The following is a 21665-nucleotide window of genomic DNA, read 5'->3' as shown; positions in this document are numbered from 1 at the left end:
TACTAGAACATAAGTAAGAAATGTATTATTAATGTATATAATAATATATGTAACCATAAAAAGCAGGACATTTTAAATATTTCAAGTTAATGGTTTTTCCCTGAATTGAGCAAAATTAAATTTAAGAATAAATGAATTCAAAAAGTCCTTTTCTTCCATTTCTGTTAATTATTTCGTTATAACATTGAAACATAAATTAGTCTTAATGAGCACTGCAGTTTTCCCAAAATCACATGGGGACTGATGATATTTATGTATTGATGAGGTGTGTCTCACCTTACTACAGTCTGAGTGTGTATCTGGTCTATATCCGATGGCGCTGCAGCTCAGGGGTCTTCCATTGATGTGAGCAGGAGCAACATGAGCAAGTTTGGGTGAGCGCTCCGCTCCTGCTCTGCTCTCTACCAGGTGACTGGTATCTTTTGGGCTCCAGGCGTCTGAGGGCAGTGACAAATCCCGAGGAAGTCCTGAGGAGGACGTGGGCACTGCCAGCCAGGCGGCTCTGCTCTCAGGGGGAATTGGAGGAGGACGTTCAGGAGGTGGTGGAGGAGGAGGGTCTCTCTGAGGGGGTGGAGGTGCTGGTAGGGGCTTGTCCTGTTTCCTTGAAGCACCAGGTGAGCCCTGGAAAAAAAAAGAAGAACAAAATGTATGAACTCTATTAAAACTCGTTCTTTAATATAATGACATGCATTCTTTAAGAATTATAACAGTGCGCAACTTGAAAACAGACCACACACCTTTGGTGAACCGGTGGGGCTGGCGGCAGGTGAGCGGATCACGCCCTTCTGGATAAGGTCAAGACGGGGTGGTACTGGAGGCAGGCCCAAATGCTGAACACCTGCATGATCTGCTACAGGTTTCCTGCGCTGGCTTACAGGAGAGGAACTTGGAGACATAATAGGGGAGTTCTGGAGCTCTGTACACTGCAGAGGGTAAACGAGACAAAAATTCAATTTCAAATTCTATTTGTCACATACACAGTCATACACAGTACGATATGCAGTGAAATGCTTAGACAACTGCTCGTGACCTAAGAATAAAAGAATATGAATAGGAAATAAATATGAAAATTAAAATAAAGGGTAAGTTTAACTAGGGAAGAATAAAATAAAAATATACCAATAAAAGTTAAAAATAAAATAAAATATCTGTACACAAAAATACACAATATAGAAAATATATGGAGAATATATGAAAAAATGTAAAACAATAAGAGCAGCCGAATAAATGGTAATAAAAGAATAGTTATGTCTATGGTTGTGCAATCCACATCCACATATTAAAAGTGACTTGTGCAGTGCAAAACAAAAGAGAAACAATAGGGGAAAAAGAAAGAAACAAAAGGAGCAAGAGAGAAGTAACAAAAAGAAAGATACTTTAATTATATTATAATATTAAACAATATTATTAGAGCCAAGACATAACTAAAAATAACTGATAATTACTTGCGTATTCTATTTTTGAATCATTTTATCATCTTTTCATTGTCAACTAATCAATCTGGTCCATAGCTACACGAGGGATTCAACAAAATTGTCACCTATTATATTTGACTACAATTGTAGTCACTGTACACCTTGCTCTTTAATCTGCTAACAGAAGTACGAATTGACTTGCTAATGTCAAGCACGGTTCCACAGGTCTGGACGAAAGCCAAGGCAGATATCTTTCTCCCTTAAAAGTGCCTGACATTTCTGCCAGTGAGAAACAGGATGTGCTCTTTGAAAGCTGTCAGCTGTAGGAACATAGGTCCGGTTCAAAGGTGCTCACAAGGACCGAGTGACATACTGTGTACTTGTTTGAAGAGGAGCACGGGAGAAGGACAGAAAGAGAGAGAGAGAGAGAGAGAGAGAGAGAGAGAGAGAGAGAGAGAAGACTAGATCTGTAATGAGCACAGGGGATGAAGATGCCTCCTGCGGTCAATACTAGTATAAAAGACATCTTAAAAAAAAAAAAAGAAGAAAAAGAAATAATAAGTAGTAGCAGGTTATGAAAGGTGGGATAATAAAGAGATGACCGGATATTTCTACACTAAGGAACTAAGACCTAAGTCTTGCATTAAATCTTTGTGGAATAGTGAGGTGTAAGCCGAGACTAGCACTAAGTACGGCAGTGCTGATGACTACTCAAAAGGGTGTGATCATCTTTTTCAATAAAAGTATGGCTGTGCCTTAATGGCAATTTGCAGTTTTTAACTTACATGCTCATTTTATTACAATATTTTTACAGTAACAACTAATCCAAAGATACTTGTAAGGACCAATGCTGGACATTTGGATAAAATAAAATGTTTTGTTCTTTATTAATTTAATTTTAAATGAAAATTTCCTTATTTATTTATTTTCTTGGGGTTTGTCCTGAAAACCCAGCAAGTCAAAGATTTTACCTGCTGTAATGTAATTGACAAAAGGATTTAACTTGCCTTCGACATTCCCACAGCTGTATAAATTAAAAACTTAACTACACTAAAGAAATTTGCTGTGGTATAAAAAAAATGTAACATAAAAAAATTAAAATAACTTTGTATGACAAAGCAAAACTTCATGCCACCAAGGTCAGTATAACACCACACCGTGTGCACTTGATAGTATTTTAAAATTACATTTACCTTTCTGATGTTGGTCAGGCCGTTCATCACTAAAGAATCATCTCGGTCATCGTCGTCATCTAGATCCAACATGGGCGAGTTAAACTGCTCCAGAAAGAAGCACTTGGCGCCTTCGTTCCTGGGGTCAAACGGGTCCACGATAATTGGCTCTGTGCCCTTGATCTCGCAGCGACAGAAGGGACAGCCTTGACCATCTGACTCCTGCAGGAAGTCGGAATGTTCCAAATTAACTCTAAAGAACACCACACTTGCTCATTCACACATGATTCCAATGCAAATCAAAGCATCTTGAACAGTCTCCAACTCTTTTAGCAGAAACAGACACAGGCATGCACTGATGCATGGACATAATCACACGTGAACTCAAACGCCTCTATAGCGAGGCCTGTCCCAGCAGCTTATGCTTGCTTATTTGTCTAAAGCTGTAAACAGGGTCCTGCTACATGAGGAAGTGCTTTGCTTGCTGTATCGGAGGCGACACGAGCGGAGCGGCAATCACCGGCAGCTGCAGAACACATGCTCTTGTTCAGGCCTGATCTACCAACTCCAGCACCTCACTACTCCTTTTGCTCATTTTAAACCACAGAGTCAGTACCTTACTACGCTTTGAAATAACCCCTTGCAGGATAAATTAGACACTCACAAAAAAAAAGGAATTCTTAATCTCAAGGGCTTCCAAGCCTGGTGACAGATTGCACATGGCAGGAAAAACAGAACATTCATCTTTCATTTCCTCTACTTAAACTCAACGAATCAAAGAGTGTCAATATTTACAAGAACAAAAGATGATTATGGAGGCCATCTGGACAAGGACTTGTGCGACACATCAAAGCTCCGGCTGAAAGCTAATACTAATTAGAATTGTGGGAAGAGGGAATGAGAGCTCTATCATCAAGTGCTATTAAAGCCTTTTAGAACGTAAGAAGAAAAATGTCTAAAGACAGGGGGTCTTATTAGGGGTTCAGCAGCCCTAAGAAGCATGGGGTTTGTGATTTTTTTATTTTTTTGGGCCCTCTGGAGAATGTATTTGGAAAACACGACCCACTATTACAAACACTTTTTACAGTTAGAACCTAGTAAATAAAAATAAATAAAGTCACTAAAAGTTAATGATAAAGCAACAGCAACAAACCAAGACAGCATTATAGAGAAGCAGATGCATTATGCAACACAGAATAGATAAAAAACGTCACCACTTATGGGTGCACAACCCTATTCCTGTAGGTCAGCTACATACAGCCTTTAGTGGTATATATATGGCATGCATATATATATATATATATATATATATATATATATATATATATATATATAGAGAGAGAGAGAGAGAGAGAGAGAGAGAGTACATGTTCCCTCCAAAAAAATCTTTTTTTTTTTTTTGAGCTACACAGATGAAAAATATTTGGTGCAGGAGATTACTACACATAAAGCCATATCTCTGGGTCATCCTGAAGATTAATATAAGCACATACACCTGTGTAATTATGTGCATTCATATAGTCATGTACACATGTGAAAATCTACAACATGTACACTCTGGTAAATACTTTCACTCAAATGTGTGGGTCATTCACTTCCCTGCTGTTTTTTTAGACAAAGAATGTCAGTAATTGGACAGCAGGGACTTTCTGTCCTCATTCCCAAGCTGTTCTGGTCTAGTAATATTCCAGGGAAATTTTTCAGTTATGTTACTGCATCAGTTGCGATACTTAATAAAATGTGTAACATTATTGTATTCATAGTTGCATGCAAGAACTGTTTAGTCAGAGGCCATCAAAGTGAGCATTAAATTCATTTACACTTTTCAAATACATTACTGGCCACTTTAATGTGGTTTGTTGCCTTATGCTGTGCCTTTTAAAATTTCTTTGGAACTTTTAAAATACCCTTAGCCATACAAAACTTTTTCAGCTTCAACTTTTATTTTCCATTATTTCTTATGAAATTCACTTTGATATACTGTATGAGTGCAATCCACTTAACTGTGTGTGTGTGTGTGTGTGTGTGTGTGTGTGTGTGTGTGTGTGTGTGTGTGTGTGTGTGTGTAAAATATGTATATATAAACTGTATACACACGCAGTTAATCCTTGGATTGGGAGCATAATCGAGCATAATTCAGTAATTCAATTTTCATTTTTCTACACAAAACTCATGATTATGATTATAGCTTAAACCTAAAATGTCCTGGATACGTCTATGCGTGGTGGCTCTTGAAGAACTGACTCAGCAGTCCACTCCTTACGAATCTCCCCCAAATTCTTGAATGGGCTCCGTTACACAATCCTCTCAAGGCTGCATCTATCCCTGCTGCTTGTGCACCAGTCTTCCCGATGGTTGTGTAGCCTACTGAACCAGACTGAGAGACCACTTAAAGCCTGAATAAACCTTTGCAGGTTTTTTTTTGTTAATTAGCTAGACACCATAAGTCTCCAATATTTTTGCTTTTTCCCAATATTAAAATATTTTGAGATACTGAATTTTAGGTTTTCATTAGGTTTAAGCCATAATCATCAAAATTAAAAGAAATAAACACTTGAGATGTACCAGTCTGTGTGTAGTGAATCTACAGTATATAATATCTGAGTTAAACTTTTTGAATTGGATTACTGAAATAAATAAAATTTTCGATTATATTCTAATTGCACACAAAATTTAAATATTACCAGTCTAGTACTGGTTGTTTGTACACACACTTCAGTGGTCTTCCCTAATTTTTATTTTTTTCTACATTGTAAAACAATGCTAAGGGTATCCAAAATATGCAATAATCTCCTTCAAACAGCTAATATTGAGATGTGTCTGCTACTTATGCTCTGTAAAGCCTTCATAACACTAACTGGAGGTGCTGTTAATTGGTGACAGTTTTTTGGTTGGTCACTCTAAATAAACTTCTGCGGTAAGCTTTGGTCTTTTCCTGTGATGGTCTTCATGAAAGAGAGTTTCATCATGCTGCTTGATAGGTTTTGCAAATGCACTTGACAATAAACTGTTCTTGTATTATATAAACTGAAACTGTTCTTGTATTATTATTTTTCTTGTATTATATTTTAGTTAACCCTAACCATAACTATAGTTTTATAGTTAGAGTCTGGAAATAGTTCTATTTCTAGACTCTAACTTTAGAACTAGGGTTATGGTTAGGGTAAACTAAAACATAATACAAGATCAATTCTTAAATTGCATTATCCTTTAAATCCACAATGCAAGTTCTGAATAAATATGTATTTTTTCCAACATGAGGAAATCTGTTGAAATACTTGTTTGCTACAATCGTGCTTCCTCTACAGATGCGGTATATAAAAATAATTGCAAAAATTGTGCAAGAATTCCTAGAAGTGAAAGCTGGCAGTGCTGAAATGGCAGAATGTGTGGAATTGTTTGTTAGGATAAGCCTGCGGGATAATCCCACGACGCAGTACACATCCCCAACTGCCTTTCATTTCTGCTTTTGCAGTTCAGTGAAGCATAACTTCAGAATGGAGCTGACCTGCTGACAAGCTTTACTGTGAACATCAAGACCCAAAGTCAAAAGACATAATCAAGTCTTTCACACCAATCACTCTCGCTAAAATACACTCTACATGAGGGCTATGTGGATGTACCTGCCATGCCGTGAGACAGGACGTGCACATCAGGTGTCCGCAGGGCTCGATCTTCACGTCTTTATCATTCTCTGCACAAATTTTGCACAGCTGAAAGGTGGAGCCCATCTCACAATACAGCTCGTACTGCTCCTGTGGAGAAAAAGTTAACATCAGACAAAAGCCATACAGGAACACATTTGCATTTTGATATGCATGAATGCATGACCACACCCACCCAAATCTGTTTCTTACCTGTGTGACTTTAATGTGGTCATGTGGGGTCGGTTCGCACAGGCCGGTCAGGTCTGGGTTATAACTTCGACCATCAGGAAACAGATAACTACAGAGGAAAAGAAAGCATGAGGTCAATGCATGCAGCAAAAATGAACAAAACAAATCCACTATGTGTGCAGTAGCATGTTAAGTCTGCTGCACTCCAAACCTTAGGATCCCTTTTCCCTGCCAATTCACATTACAGTAACCTCCCTATTTATCTCTCTATCTGATCACAGAAGCTAGCTTCAGCCTGTGGAGTGAGAGAGAAGCAGTCACGCTGCATTAGCCACATTTATACAGCCAATCAGCCAGGGCTGGCTTGAAAATGACAGAATCAGACAAGGAGAAGGAGGCAGACGTGTCTGTTTTGCAAACATCATAAACCATCCGAGAAAGCACCAATATGTCTGTTCACCATTGTGTACCTTTTAAATATGTAATTATTTATGGGCTGGAAACATCATGGTCAGGAATCTTTTGTTACAGAAGCCACTGAACCACATCAGCTTTTCAACAATTGTTAATCTTCGAAAACAGCTTTATGCATTTTAAATTACTAATCATATTCACACTCAAATACTAATTATATAACGTTGCTATTTGAAAAATATGTTATCGATGTTACATTGATTTGATCAGTTCTCTGGATGTTAATTGTGGTGCTCACCATTGACTGGACGATTAACGATTATTGTCGATGATCAAAAGTTGTGCATTTCGAGGAATTGAATTTTTTTTTATTTAAATATAACTAATAGAAATTCTAAAAAACACAAACATGTATATGCATAAGACAGAAAACTGCATATCATTTCAACACATTTTAACAAAAGCTTTATGTAAATTTCAGCTGAGCTTTGAAATGCATTTTGAATGGCACATGGGTTGTGAAATGTTTAGTTAATGCCCTGTTTAGTTACATTGTACTCGTTTTCTGGGTGACAAACTGCACCATGGGTTTGCAGAGCATTAAAATTTATAATGTCCAATATAAATAATAAAAATGCTGGAAATCTAGCAGAGATCTGGAAACCCGTGTTACTGTTATGCATTAGCCCTTCAAGAAGCAAGCCTAAAGTGTCAAACATCTAAAACCCTTTAAAATAAGTTGGACTGTGGGCCAGATGACTGCACTGTGACTCTAAAAACCTATAGTGTAAGTCATGGCATGACCAACTTAATGTCATGGCTGTTTATTAACCACATTTTGTTACAACAAAACCTATGGTCACGAGCTATTGCTGTTTTGTTTCCCAATCTGTGAAGCATGTAATGACTATCACATCATAACAACATCCTGATCGTATAGATCTGAGTGATGTTAGAAGTGTTGTGATCTCAGTCTAAGTATATAGTATATAGAAGGTTGTTCAAAAAGATAGGACTGACAGTTAGACACTGCTAAAACTGACAGCATTGCTTTTATTTGAAATCATAGGAAAACAGAAATCAAAGCGATTTCAAAGCGACCAATAAAATACTGAGTTTTTGATTTACCTAAAGTTTAAAGGTCAAAAAGCATGTAAACCTGATAGCAGCCTTAAAAGCAAGCAAGTCAATTAATCGTTTAGATAATTAACATTAGCACTAATCTATAGAAAGATTCTTTGTTTATAATTATCAAAGCACAATGAATGTGCAGTATTTCTGCCTTACACTCCTGGTTCGAGTGTGCGTGTCTGAGTGGGTTTCCTCTTGGTTCTCAAGTTTTCTTTCAAAAACATGCATAGAGGTGGACTGGCTAGGCTCAATTGCCCAAGGTCTGCATGTGTGTGTGTGAATGTGTGTGCATGTTGTCGTGTGATAGACTGGTGCCCCATTCAGAGCGTGTCCTCACACTGACATTCACTGTTCCCGACTGTAGACCAGAACAAACTACTTACTGCAGATGAATATGCAATTTCTACCTGTGGTTTCCAAAATGCATGTTTTATGAGTTACGTTAATAAATTATTTAGGACCCATAGTGTCACTTCAGCACTGCAAACACAACCAAAGAGTATGAAATTTTATATAAACCCAATTTTGCTAATTGTTAAATAAACACAAAGAACATGCTCATGTAGACACTTGAATTCGGTACGTATACAATAAGTCACAGTTTTATTATGAGTCAGTTCTGCTCGAAATCTAAACTCAGCATACCCTTCATCAACTATCTAGCGAATGCACAAACCTCAATTAAGTATCACTTCCTTACTTGTCATTATATGCAGGATTTATTCACACCGAAAGTTCAGAACACTCGTTTTTTTTATCTTTTGCACTTGGTCTTTATAATATTCTCTCCAGAGTGTTGTGAGTGTGAAATGCAGCACTTACAATCCTTCCCGGCAGCCATCGATAAGTGCTTGGAAGAGCGGTTTGTTGTGGGGGATGGTCTGTAGAATGTTCCCATCACCAGTGACATAGCCGATGGCCCACTGGCCCAGGCGCGTGCAGCTCAGGCGAAAGATATAACTGCAGCAAATAGAGAGAGAGAGAAAGAACCAATTTATTCTTCTTATACAGAACTTACTAGTCCTACATTGCATTCTTAATTAAGCTGTGTCTTCAAGTCAGCTTGTGTTGAATAAGTAAGAAATAAAACATGCCAGTTTGTGCTGTTGTAAATAAATTACCAATGATGGGGAAGTGTAATGCACCTGATGCAAATAAAGGTACTACCACAAAGTAAATTACTGTCATATAAAACTAAGTCCTAAAGTTCCTATTATTACTTACATCACAGGTTCCCACCCCTGGTCCAGGAGAACTTTACACCTTGTGCACTTTAGTGCTTCCCTTCTAGCTCACACACTTCAACTGAAGAAAGGCTGGCAAATAGCTGATTTTTGGTCACCCAATTTTCTTCCTAATTTAGTAGTGCCATCTCTTAGGGCACACCCCTATCAGCTACCAGGGTTTTCTTCGAAGCAGGTTAATCAATCAATCAATTAAATCCTTTCGACCGGTAGGTCACAAAATCTTAGAGGCATAAGACACTCTGACAAAAGTGCTTCCACTTGTGTGAGTTCTCAGATGCCCGTGATTGGCTGGTGCCAATATGATTGATTCTTTCTTGATCTTTTTATAATAGTGTGAATGTGTTTTCCCCATAATTCCACTCTGAACATTTTCTTCCCCTGTTTCTGATTAGCCTTGATATCTGAGCCCGGGAATTAGTTGCTGCAGCTGGCACTATACTCAGAGTTAATCAACGCCTGATGACCGGTCCAATTTGAGAATTCATCAACTTGTGAAATAATGTCAGCAAAGCGAACAATAATGTAAAGTGTTTGTTGCAAAGCTTCATTTATCTGATTTGCTCAATATCAATTCACCTCTAAGTGCATGTCATGTCAGCATACAACCTAACACTTAACAACTAAATAGCTTTCCTGCTATCAAGTATGGAAATCACTTTAAAGGCCATAACATTACAAACCTACATTGATTAACAGCCCTAACTGCAGGCAAAACTGAATAGAAGTGCAATTCCATGTTTTTATAGTGTAGATTTCTAAATAATACTGCTCCTGCACAAAAATAAAGCATGAGAAGGCGTGTACCTCCATACATGTAAAGCAATGACAAGCCAAACTACACAGAAGCTCTTTAAGGACACCTGTCAATTTGTGGTATTACATGGTGCAAAACTGTAAAGTGAGAGAAAATGTCTTAGCTCTGAGCTATTTAAAGACTCCTCTAAAATCACCTAGCAACAAACACCCCGGATTTCATTATGATAAATGCAAAGGCATGTGAAGACGCATCAGGGAACGGCTAAGCCATTCAGCTGTATAATCGATGACTGAAAAATTGCTTAAAAAAAAAAAAAAAAAGAATCAAAGGAGGTCAAAGGAGAATGGTCAAGTGACATGAAGTATGAATCTTTATGCAAAGATTGACCCTACAATCATGTTGAGCAAAAAAGAATCTCAAAAAACACTGTAAAGCTACAACAACAGATGTCTCCAGTCCTGCCAAGGACACGAATCGTTGAATCCAGAACATGTTGTCTGCTTAGAAATTCATGTAATAACTGAGGATGTTTCCACTTAATATTAACGGTTTCACTATGATGGCTTTTAACAGCAATTGCTCAAATAGTTTCTAAACTGAAATTGCCCTTACATAGCCTTATGGTCTCACTACCAGGTATCATTCAAATGAGAAAGAGCTCCCCCTTTTGAGACTGGCTCACCTTAGTGTTCCTTGCTCACTAGAGACAAATATTTTTTCAATTTATAACCAAGGTTTTTTTTCTGTAAAGCTGCTTTGTGACGATGTAGAAATTAATTTTTTTGAACTGACTTAAACTAAACAGAATCAGGCAGCATGCTAATGTAGTGGTTAGCACTGTGGCCTTGCACCTCCGGGGTCGAAGGTTCAATTCCTTCCTTGGGTCTGTGCGCATGGAGTTTGCATGTTCTCCCCATGCTTGGTAGGTTTCCTCCATGTACTTCGGTTTCTTCCCACAGTTCAAAGATATGTAGATCCGCCTAATTGTGGCCTGCAATGGATCAGCACCCCATTGGCAACCCATTGGCATTCCAACCAACTTCCCCACCACTTTTCCTGTCTCGTGCCCCAAGTCCCCTGGGAGAGTTTCCAGGTTTCTCGTGACCCAGAACAGGATAAGTGGTATAGACAATGAGTGAGTTAATTAAAGTGAATTAAATTTAACTGAACTGAATTGAATCTGAGGCTAAAGAAGGTACAGAATCATTAAACTGGCAGGGGAAAACAATGGAAAAAAAATTCTCCTTAATTTAATTGTTCAGTTTCAGTGAGAATGAAAACTGACTCCAGATAATACAAAACTTAATTGTGTTATTAAATTAAAACGCCACATGCGATAGATTAAGCTTCCATTGTCTATAGTGTTTGCTAATTATAATAGGTTTTTGCTTTGCGATTCTGTTTTGTGATAGGTTCTTAGTGTATGTGTCTCTCATCCGTTGAAGATGTAGAGATCTCCAAGACCTATAGTAACATCCAAAGACAGACTAACAATGTTCCATATTGTTCATATGAAGAGAAAAAAATACATGATGTGTTCAAGTAGCTACATAAAAGTAATATACTAATAAACATGATTTGACATGTTTAATAGTTTCCATATATATTACGCATCCAACAACACTAGGGACATTATAAATTTTCTGCCTGGCAGAAAACTATAGTGGCAGGAGATTACATGCAGAAAAAGATTAGCCTGTCTCTTGGTCAAAGCAGGAGATGTAGTGTAGCCTGAATAAACAGCCTACATGACAATGACCTCAATGTGGTTTCCTTTCATTTAACTAAATTACAGAATCCTTTGTTTATCCATGCAGTCTGTCTGCGATGTCAGTTGAATAAACAGCTGTCGCCAACAACAGCTGGCAAAAGAGAAAACTGGGAAAACTGAAATACAGTCCGTAATCTAATTCACCCAACCAAACAAACACAAACAAAAACTGATCTATGTTACAAATATAAAAAAACAGAAAGATATGGTGCATTCTTTAAGCAAATAGCTTATATACATTAGCTAGAAAATGCTAACATGATCAACAAGGTCAGCCATCCTAAAAGTTAGAAGGTGTTGGGGCTTCTGAGTGAAAAACGCATGTTCAGATCCCAAACCGCCCGAGCAATCCACTGCTGTAGGAGGACTCTCTTACATCACTGTTAATCACAGCCGCACACTATTCAATCGTGGTTGTCTGGGAGTAAGTAGAAGAGGAAAGCAGGCACTTTTCTCCATAAGTGTTACACTGCTCTGTGGGGCACAATGAGCAGCAGGTTGAAAAGATACAGTTGCCCGGCTTTAAGAGTCTCAGTGAGAGCATGTGCGGGCCTTCACTCAGCTGCAGCTGTCGTATGGAAAGCAAGAGATAAGTTTCTCTTTAACAATTCCAGGTAAGGTCACATTAGTTTGCCTCTTGAACCTTTCTCCTTGATGAGACTTGTTTAAGTGGAAGCAAATACTTGGATTAGATTCACATTACCGGAAGTAACCCGATGGCGATTTTTTTACCCTAATGTGACAGATCGGATTTTTTATGGCTGTCTAAATGCTCAAATCTGTTTTAGAGTTTGTTTTAGATCAGATCTGAGTCGCTTTTTTATGTGGTCCTAGTTCAGATATACAATATATCTGATATGTGGTCATAACCGCTCTGACGGAGCCTATGAATTTTTCTCGGTCCACTGCGACTGAACTTAACTAAAAACCTGATTCATGAACTACCGATAGAAGGTCAAACATACAGTATTGTATGTTCTTGGTGGTATTTTTAAGACATTCAAGGAGCCATTGAACTTGAGTGCTGCAACAGTATGATTTGTTTCACTGAAGCTTATTTAAATGCTAGATGTAATAACTGCATCACTGACTGTGCTATTTTCACAATTACCGTATAAGCTTGTTATCCTAAAAACAGAATTGAATCATAACCTGCCCCCCTCTAACCCCGATGGTCGTACGTTCGAATTTATTTCCCCCTATTCAGTTTGTAAACACTATTTCATTGCCTAAAGCACATAAGCTATACAATCTGTAAATAATTCTCTCTTTTTACTCTCATCGAATACAGTATGCGATTATTTCTGCAGTTTGTCTCCATGCCACCAGAAAACAACCCATTCATTGACGCATAATTTAGTTATATTCTGTTTCTATTACACCCTCTGTGCTAGTTAAATCCTCTTTTTGTTTTGTTCGGTGTGTAAACCTGTCTAATCTTGTTTACACTGCAGATAATATAATGCTGTGTAAATAATTATACACCACCGTGGGATTTCCTATTAATATAATTTTAAATCACCATTTTACAGAAAGTGTTACACACCGGCTTAATAAGAGGTCAATTTTAGTCTGACAACGTGGTATTTTGCAGGAGATCTTATTTGTGCTTTTTTTTTTTTTTTATTAACCTTTTACATTTCATTTACATCGTTCGTGTTGAGCCTGCCTGGGTTGTCGAGGAAGCACAAAGCTAATAGCATCTTACAAATTCTGCCATTTATATCTCGTCTTCATGTTATTTATTTATCTACATGTTATTTAACTTGAACTAATTAATCAAGATTTGTTTTGCTTAAACAGCGAGTGCAGACCATGCAAACAGAAGCACGTTGAAGTGTTACATTAAACAAGCCTGCATATTCTTCCACTCTAACAGCAGTATGACTCAGTAAACAAGGAATCTGAATAGAAACAGAATCCCACATGTCTACAGTACATGAGCACAGCTTCGTATTTCTGTTCAAGCAACAACGTTGCTCTATAATCTATAATTCAGATTTCGAGCTGTGTATTGTTTTTTCCGAGCACAAGAGTCTTGGTTTTAAAAAAAGAGACAAATAAAGAAAGAGGTATTATTTGTCTACATACTTTTTACCTCGTTTTACCTCAATATGCTTCTGAAAACAAGGAAGACATAATTTCTGGAAGATTTAAATGTTCAGTAGGAGACTGTTAGCTGTTTTCAGTCTTATCAAGTATTTGGGAAAGTAAGCAGCAAATTGAAATGAGTGGCAGAGCTCATACTATTCTCTGTTCAAATGAATCTGCAGCAAGGATCTATAAAGTCAAGGGTTGCATCATCATTGTAATGTTAAGCAATGATGATTATCCCAAAAAATTAAAAACAGATGAAAAATTAGCTTTCTGACAATGATACACTTTGGCACTGACAAGAAACCAGATATACTGAAACTACATATAATGAGTTACTTATATATATATATATATATATATATATATATATATATATATATATATTTATATTCTTTATAATCAGGGATAATCTGACCATTTTAATTCATACATATTGTGGCGTGGGCGGGCGGCGGCTGACGACCAGCATGCCTTGCGGGGATGTCACCGTGTTGGGGAAAGGTGTTTGGGTTAGTGGCTTTGGCCCTGTTTGTGTGTGGTGTGTGTGTGACGTGTGGAATGTGCTCTGGTTCATGCTTAGGCTGAATTGGATGTAGGTTCCCGTGTGAATGTGTTGCTCATGCTATACATGCTGTGTGCCTAATAAAGTAGTCCCATAAATAAATAAATCTGAGCAAGATGTAAATTAATAAATAAATAAATCTGAGCAAGATGTAAACAGACTATACAATAAATCTGAGCAAGATGTAAATGAATAAATAAATAAATCTGAGCAAGATGTAAACAGACTATACACAGGATGTTAGCCTGTTGGCTCGACACTCACAGGCTGACTTTTGCGTTTCACGTCAAGACAACACACTCGTGTTTCACGTTTAAGTGTGGGGCCATATTTCCAAATCTGTGTGACACATCTGATCATCATCGGTACACGTCACCAAACATGAAATATTATTTTAAACATTGTGAAAACATTGTGTCTCTTAACATGCCATACATTTCTCCAATTTCACCATCAACTGTTCAACACAGAGACTGCTCTAGCAGCAATCTCAGCAGCCCTACACTGCTGTCACACTAGAAGGCATCAGCTGGCAGTATGCCATCCACAAAGCTGCATTTAGCTCATCTTAAGCTTTCCTTCATGTCTCTGCTCCCATAAATATTTTTTAAAGACAAAATTAGGGACACTATTTTTTCTGTCCTCCATCTATATTTTCTTTTATACTTTGCAAAAACTGTCAGGAGCCGTGACACAGATTTGGCTCTTGTCGCAAACGAGATGCTTCACACCTCTTAGACCGTCATTTTAACATTTCATTCTCTAGATCTCATGCTGGAAATAATGGTGTTATCCGTCACTCGGCAGACTACACGGGAAATTCCACAAAAGACCTGGACTTCCTCCTGAGTCTCGTCATTTCTAATGGAGCCTCACACACTTCAGTCTCCGTCAAGACTCTTTTGTCTCCCGCACCTTCAACAACTGTGCAGACTGGATTTAAACCCGGTGTACAGTAATCACAACCTACAAGCACCTGTGTGCCAGTCTCTGTCTCTACAACTGCCTGTCCTTGTCTCTTTGCCCATCTTTCTAAATTGATGTAAAGACCAAGAGACACAGAAATACTGTATGCTGACAGAAAATCACAGACATGGAGACGGACGTAGAGACACATACAGTACACAACGTAAAGTAAAGTATACAACTCCATACAGGCAAACACCAGAACACACAGACACACAACCACAGAAACAAACCCAAAGAGACAGACGCACAAAGACGAAACAGGCACTGCAACAAACATGCAAACACTGAGGAAAAACAGTGACAAACACAGAAACAACCACACAGAGATTCACACAGCTGTTGTTTTCCTTCAGTAGCTCAGTATCTGTATTAGGGAATCAGAAACAGTTCAGCATGTCCACCTGCTGGCTTCCATTTTCTTCTGTTTGTTTTTCTCATGTAAGTGCACACATGCACCTCAGCCATCTCAAAGCCCATCCTACAGCAGCGGCTCCCTCCAATCCAACCTCCAGACTTTATACTTATTGCTCTGCTTTTAACCAGCTCTATCTCCACACTCACACACACAGAAATAAATTAGCTAGAGTCTCTAAATCCCAGTAATGAGGTAAGTGGAGGGCACATGTTGGGGCAGTCACTAAAGATTGTGAAAAAACTTATGTATTTCACAAGTCAATTTTCAGTCAGATGCAAACAGATAAACATTCCAGACACAAGTATTTTTAATTTAAGACATTCTGGGAATTACTTATTTTAAGGGAAGGAGGGACATCCCCTCGTTTATGTGGTGTGTTGATGTTAAACCGGGACATTTGATTTCGCATAAAACTCCTTTTATTTCTCTCTATAATCCTCTGCTACACTAATGCACTTATCTCAACATTTCTCTAGCTTGGATACAATCGAGATAGAAAGTTTTCTCAGAGAGCGCCGGAGACGTGATCTGACTGCCTGCATCACGTGTGAAAACTTGGCCTTTCTGGAACTAAACATGTGGAATTGGCTTGGAGCAAGGTCAGGACTGTTTGGAGGATGCAATAACTCCCAGCCGAGTTCCTGTAATGTGCAAGGGGTGTTGATAAATGCTTGGATGTACAGTTCCCACAGACAGATGCGTCTCTTCCACGAGGTGGCAACAAGTTATCTGTTGGTTTTCAAAGATCAGGTGTTCCACTTGCTAAAATGTGCATGAAAACCACTGCATCGGGCTCCAAGCCTTTCTTTAAACCTTTGCACCATTTAAGTGTTTAACTGCAGCTAAGAGTCTGATCTCCGCACTGTGCATGAAATCTTCTACAAAAAGTTTCAACAAAAGTCCCAGTTTGACTTAAACGCCACTCGTATGCTTCATTCTAGGACTCTTACAATTGGTATAACAGCGATTATTTAAAAACATTTAGTGGGAACGTTCAGTGTTAGATCCTTAGGCTATATTCACACTGCAGGCTAAAGCAGACCAAATCAATTATTTTCGCTCATATATTACTCCGATTTTTTTTTTTTCTTTTTTTTTTTTATATGGAATCTGATCCGTTCCATTCTGATTTGGCCCACTTCCATGTGTCCTAAATTAAATACAGGTCAGATTTTTTTTTTTTTTGCACTTGGACCCCAGTCTGAATAGGCTAATGATGCCACGGATGGCAATTAGGGTGGATTTTAGTGGCATGATAGTGTGTAGATGCTCCACCCCTTTTTTTCTTTAAGAGAGGAAAAAGAAAATATCTGCATAACAGAGTTGATTATACATACTTTATTTATGTATTTAAGAGATTGAAGATTCAATTATGAGTAAACTGTATGTCATGAGAGAAAAGAACCAATAAAATCAAATAGAGCGGTTGATTTTAATTTAAAGTGTGTGTCGACTGATTCATGCATCGGGTAACATGGAAGAAAACTCCTCCTCCAATACTGCCGGTAGTCTCTCAGCAGCACAACTGTGTTGCTGGCTAATGTTAAGTAACAAAAAAAATAAGGCAGCAAAACAATTTCATTTTTTTGAACCAGCTAAAAAAGTACCTGCAGTAAAAAAATATATTGTAACCTTTAACACATGATGTAACGCATTGTTCTTTTGAGTATGCTGGTCGCTTTAGCAGATCTCTAACTCACATCAGCTATAAGTCTCAATGAAAACTTAAATAAACAGCCTATTTAAAAATATCTATGTCTATAAATATGGTCAGCAAATCAGGTAATGAGCCAATTTTGCCTTTAGTGTAAATGTAGCCTTAGACTTAGACCAAGCTTTTTAAGTTATGTTTAAATAAGTGTGTTTAAATAAATATAACATTCAGTTCAGGCAACATGTTAAAATCATTGTACATGGTAGTGGTAATGTACAGGAAAGTGTAGACAAGGAGAGATAAATGTAGAAGAGATTGTGGAGAAGTGTGCAGAGGAGAGTGCAAAAGAGAGCATAGAGCAGGGGTTGAAAAGAGTATAGAGGAGAGTGTAGAGGAGAGTGGACGAGACAAGAGAGGAGAATGAAGGGTGTCGAGTGGAGAGTGTCAGGGAGAGGAGAGTAGAACAGAGAGGAGAGTGGAGAAAAAAGAGGAGAGTGTAGAGAAGAGATAAAAATGTAGAGAAGAGCGGAGAGATGAGAGTGTAGAGGAAAGTGCACAGGAGAGATGAGAGTATAGAGGGGAGTGTGGAGAAGAGTGGAGAAGAGAGGGGAAAAGGGTAGAGGAGAGGAGAGAGTAGAGGAGGATCCGTTTTAGTTTTTTTTTTCACCCACTGTAATTAGCTAACAGCTCAGCCCAGCCCTCTCACTCAGCAGCCGTCTGCCAGGGAGAACGAAAAAGCAGCTGCTTGACCAGCATGCACCACAGCAGATGGCACATCGATTACAGCACAGAGTTATTTCCCTATAGATCCTTCCCAAACTCTACAGAGTAAGTAAAAGCAGTGTTTCTCAGGTCTAGTCGTGAACATGCAGTGCTCCTTTTGGTCCCCACTGCTCTTCCACGTCTGACTCACGGTGCTGTTAAAGCCACCTTGCTGAGCCTGAACGCCGGTGAAGTATCGAAATGCATCATCGCATACAACACACAGCAGGGTGATGGAATACAGAAAGCTGTCCTTACCTGCCCGGCTTGTTGATGTACTTCTGCAGTCGCGCCTTCACCTCATCATACGTCAAAAAGGCCATGTAACCAGGATGAGTCACGGCCAAGAAGTTCCAGTTCCTTAAAATCGATCCCCAGGGCTAGACAGAGAGAGGGGAAGAGAGAACGTTAGCGGAGAGACATGGGCGTCTGGCCGAGCAGAGTCTGCTGTATTACGTGTTGCTGGAATCTGATGCTGAGTGATGGAGAAGCTGCTCAAGGTCATGCAAGCCAGGCAAATTTAGAGTCCTATTTGTTCGGAACATCTGAAAAAAGTTCATCAGTGCTGACTCATCATATCCATGCTATTCAGCTCTCATGCTGATCAATAGGAAACCACGAATAATTTCTTAAAAAAAAAAAAAAAAAAAGCCACCATTCATTTAACGAGACTTCTGTATCTTTGTCCTTGAGGCTATAATTTACATGTGACCTTAAACCAAAATGGAACTGAACTGAAAAGCCAAGGAGAAGAGGAAAATCCTAGTCACTCTACTATGAGTATGAAGCCACAGACATGGTGAAAAAAACTGAACTAGTGTTATGAACAATATAATGACATTTTAAAGAAAAAGGTGGACAGAATCATAACTACTTTTAATATTTGAATACCAATGAATTTTGGTTTGATTTTTAGTTACAGTGGTGTGAAAAACTATTTGCCCCCTTCCTGGTTTCTTATTCTTTTGCATGTTTGTCACACTTAAATGTTTCTGCTCATCAAAAACTATCAGTCAACTAGTCAGTTTAACTATTAGTCAAAGATAACATAATTGAACACAAAATGCAGTTTTTAAATGGTGGTTTTTATTATTTAGGGAGAAAAAAATCCAAACCTACATGGCCCTGTGTGAAAAAGTGATTGCCCCCCTTGTTAAAAAATAACTTAACTGTGGTTTATCTGAGTTCAATTTCTGTAGTCACCCCCAGGCCTGATTACTGCCACACCTGTTTCAATCAAGAAATCACTTAAATAGGAGCTACCTGACACAGAGAAGTAGACCAAAAGCATCTCAAAAGCTAGACATCATGTCAAGATCCAAAGAAATTCAGGAACAAATGAGAACAAAAGTAATTGAGATCTATCAGTCTGGTAAAGGTTATAAAGCCATTTCTAAAACTTTGGGACTCCAGCGAACCACAGTGAGAGCCATTATCCACAAATGGCAAAAACATGGAACAGTGGTGAACCTTCCCAGGAGTGGCCGGCCGACCAAAATTACCCCAAGAGCGCAGAGACAACTCATCCGAGAGGCCACAAAAGACCCTAGGACAACATCTAAAGAACTGCAGGCCTCACTTGCCTCAATTAAGGTCAGTGTTTACGACTCCACCATAAGAAAGAGACTGGGCAAAAACGGCCTGCATGGCAGATTTCCAAGGCGCAAACCATTTTTAAGCAAAAAGAACATTAAGGCTCGTCTCAATTTTGCTAAAAAACATCTCAATGATTGCCAAGACTTTTGGGAAAATACCTTGTGGACCGTCGAGACAAAAGTTGAACTTTTTGGAAGGTGCGTGTCCCTTTACATCTGGCGTAAAAGTAACACAGCATTTCAGAAAAAGAACATCATACCAACAGTAAAATATGGTGGTGGTAGTGTGATGGTCTGGGGTTGTTTTGCTGCTTCAGGACCTGGAAGGCTTGCTGTGAGATGGAACCATGAATTCTACTGTCTACCAAAAAATCCTGAAGGAGAATGTTCGGCCATCTGTTCGTCAACTCAAGCTGAAGCGATCTTGGGTGCTGCAGCAGGACAGTGACCCAAAACACACCAGCAAATCCACCTCTGAATGGCTGAAGAAAAACAAAATGTAGACTTTGGAGTGGCCTAGTCAAAGTTTTGACCTGAATCCTATTGAGATGTTGTGGCATGACCTTAAAAAGGCGGTTTATGCTAGAAAACCCTCAAATAAAGCTGAATTACAACAATTCTGCAAAGATGAGTGGGCCAAAATTCCTCCAAAGCGCTGTAAAAGACTCGTTGCAAGTTATCGCAAACGCTTGATTGCAGTTATTGCTGCTAGGGGTGGCCCAACCAGTTATTAGGTTCAGGCGGCAATTACTTTTTCATACAGGGCCATGTAGGTTTGGATTTTTTTTCTCCCTAAATAATAAAAACCATCATTTAAAAACTGCATTTTGTGTTTACTTGTGTTATCTTTAACTAATAGTAAAATGTGTTTGATGATCAGAAACATATTGTGTGACAAACATGCAAAAGAATAAGAAATGAGGAAGGGGGCAAATAGTTTTTCACACCACTGTATATTTAATGCCTACAGGGCAGCATAGTGGTTAGCACTATGACCTCGCACTGCCAGGGTCAAGGTTCAATTACCTACTCTGGCCTCCTCACACGGTGCAAAGACATGCAAATTAGGTTAATTGGTTTCCCCAAATTGCCTGTAGTGTGTGTGTTTGCGCGTGTGTGCGCATGTGTGTGTTCCCTGCCAAGGATAGGCACCCTGTCCAGTACACTGCCTTCTGCATGAAGTCTCCTGGCATAAGCTTCAGCATCCAGCGACAGTATAAGCGGTATAGAAGTTAAATTAATGGAAAATGTCTATGTAAATAAATGATTTAAATGTCACGCGTGATACTCCTTTTTAAAATGTTTAAAAAATGTATCTGGGGAAATTTCCAGCTAAAATACCAGGCTTCCCTGAAATTCCCTTTGTTTCACTATTATTCCAAAAACTTTGTTTTAGTGCCTGTAGCTTTAAATGCAAATGAGCTACTGCTCCTCCGCCCATGCCCCTTTTCAAAAGTGGATTTTTTCAGCTAATAAGAAATTGTAGTTCCCAGAAAGCAGGAATATGCAAATTGTTTGTGCTTTCCTTTCTCTAGCTTGGAAAGATGTTTAAAATAACCTCCTGGTATGACGGCATGTTTAAGTACGTCTTAAGGCTATCTTTTCACATATTATATACAGTACGTACTGGAGAGCCATTTGAATATCCAAGAGTGACTGCAAAATTGCCATCATAAGGCATATTTTTTTGCTCGAGCTGCGGCTGAGTGATCGGGCACGTCTAAGGTCATGCGAGGACAGATAGGCACAGAAACTGGTAGGAGTATGATGTGGGTGAGAACGGTATCCTCTGAAAAGTGTGACATGAGATTTCTAACGGGACGGAAATCAATACTATGTCTCGGAGACATAGTTTCTGTGCAGCGTCA

The 21665-nt window shown here is 38.7% G+C and overlaps 1 protein-coding gene across 1 annotated transcript in view; it reads right to left on the bottom strand.

Annotated features, from left to right (window-relative positions):
* The window catches only part of cblb (Cbl proto-oncogene B, E3 ubiquitin protein ligase), an 84790-nt gene that overhangs the window by 16042 nt on the left and 47083 nt on the right, over positions 1 to 21665 (bottom strand). The window contains exons 6-12 of the mRNA XM_053516267.1: positions 18461 to 18582; positions 8791 to 8928; positions 6445 to 6532; positions 6211 to 6342; positions 2609 to 2809; positions 738 to 923; positions 277 to 621 (exon numbers count right to left, since the gene is read on the bottom strand). Of these exons, the coding sequence (XP_053372242.1) occupies positions 277 to 621; positions 738 to 923; positions 2609 to 2809; positions 6211 to 6342; positions 6445 to 6532; positions 8791 to 8928; positions 18461 to 18582 (1212 nt within the window). The remainder of the gene's footprint in view (positions 1 to 276; positions 622 to 737; positions 924 to 2608; positions 2810 to 6210; positions 6343 to 6444; positions 6533 to 8790; positions 8929 to 18460; positions 18583 to 21665) is intronic.

The sequence above is a fragment of the Clarias gariepinus genome, chromosome 17 (assembly GCF_024256425.1).
Source record: "Clarias gariepinus isolate MV-2021 ecotype Netherlands chromosome 17, CGAR_prim_01v2, whole genome shotgun sequence".
Classification (NCBI taxonomy): domain Eukaryota; kingdom Metazoa; phylum Chordata; class Actinopteri; order Siluriformes; family Clariidae; genus Clarias; species Clarias gariepinus.
This window is presented reverse-complemented; position numbering and strand designations above follow the sequence as displayed.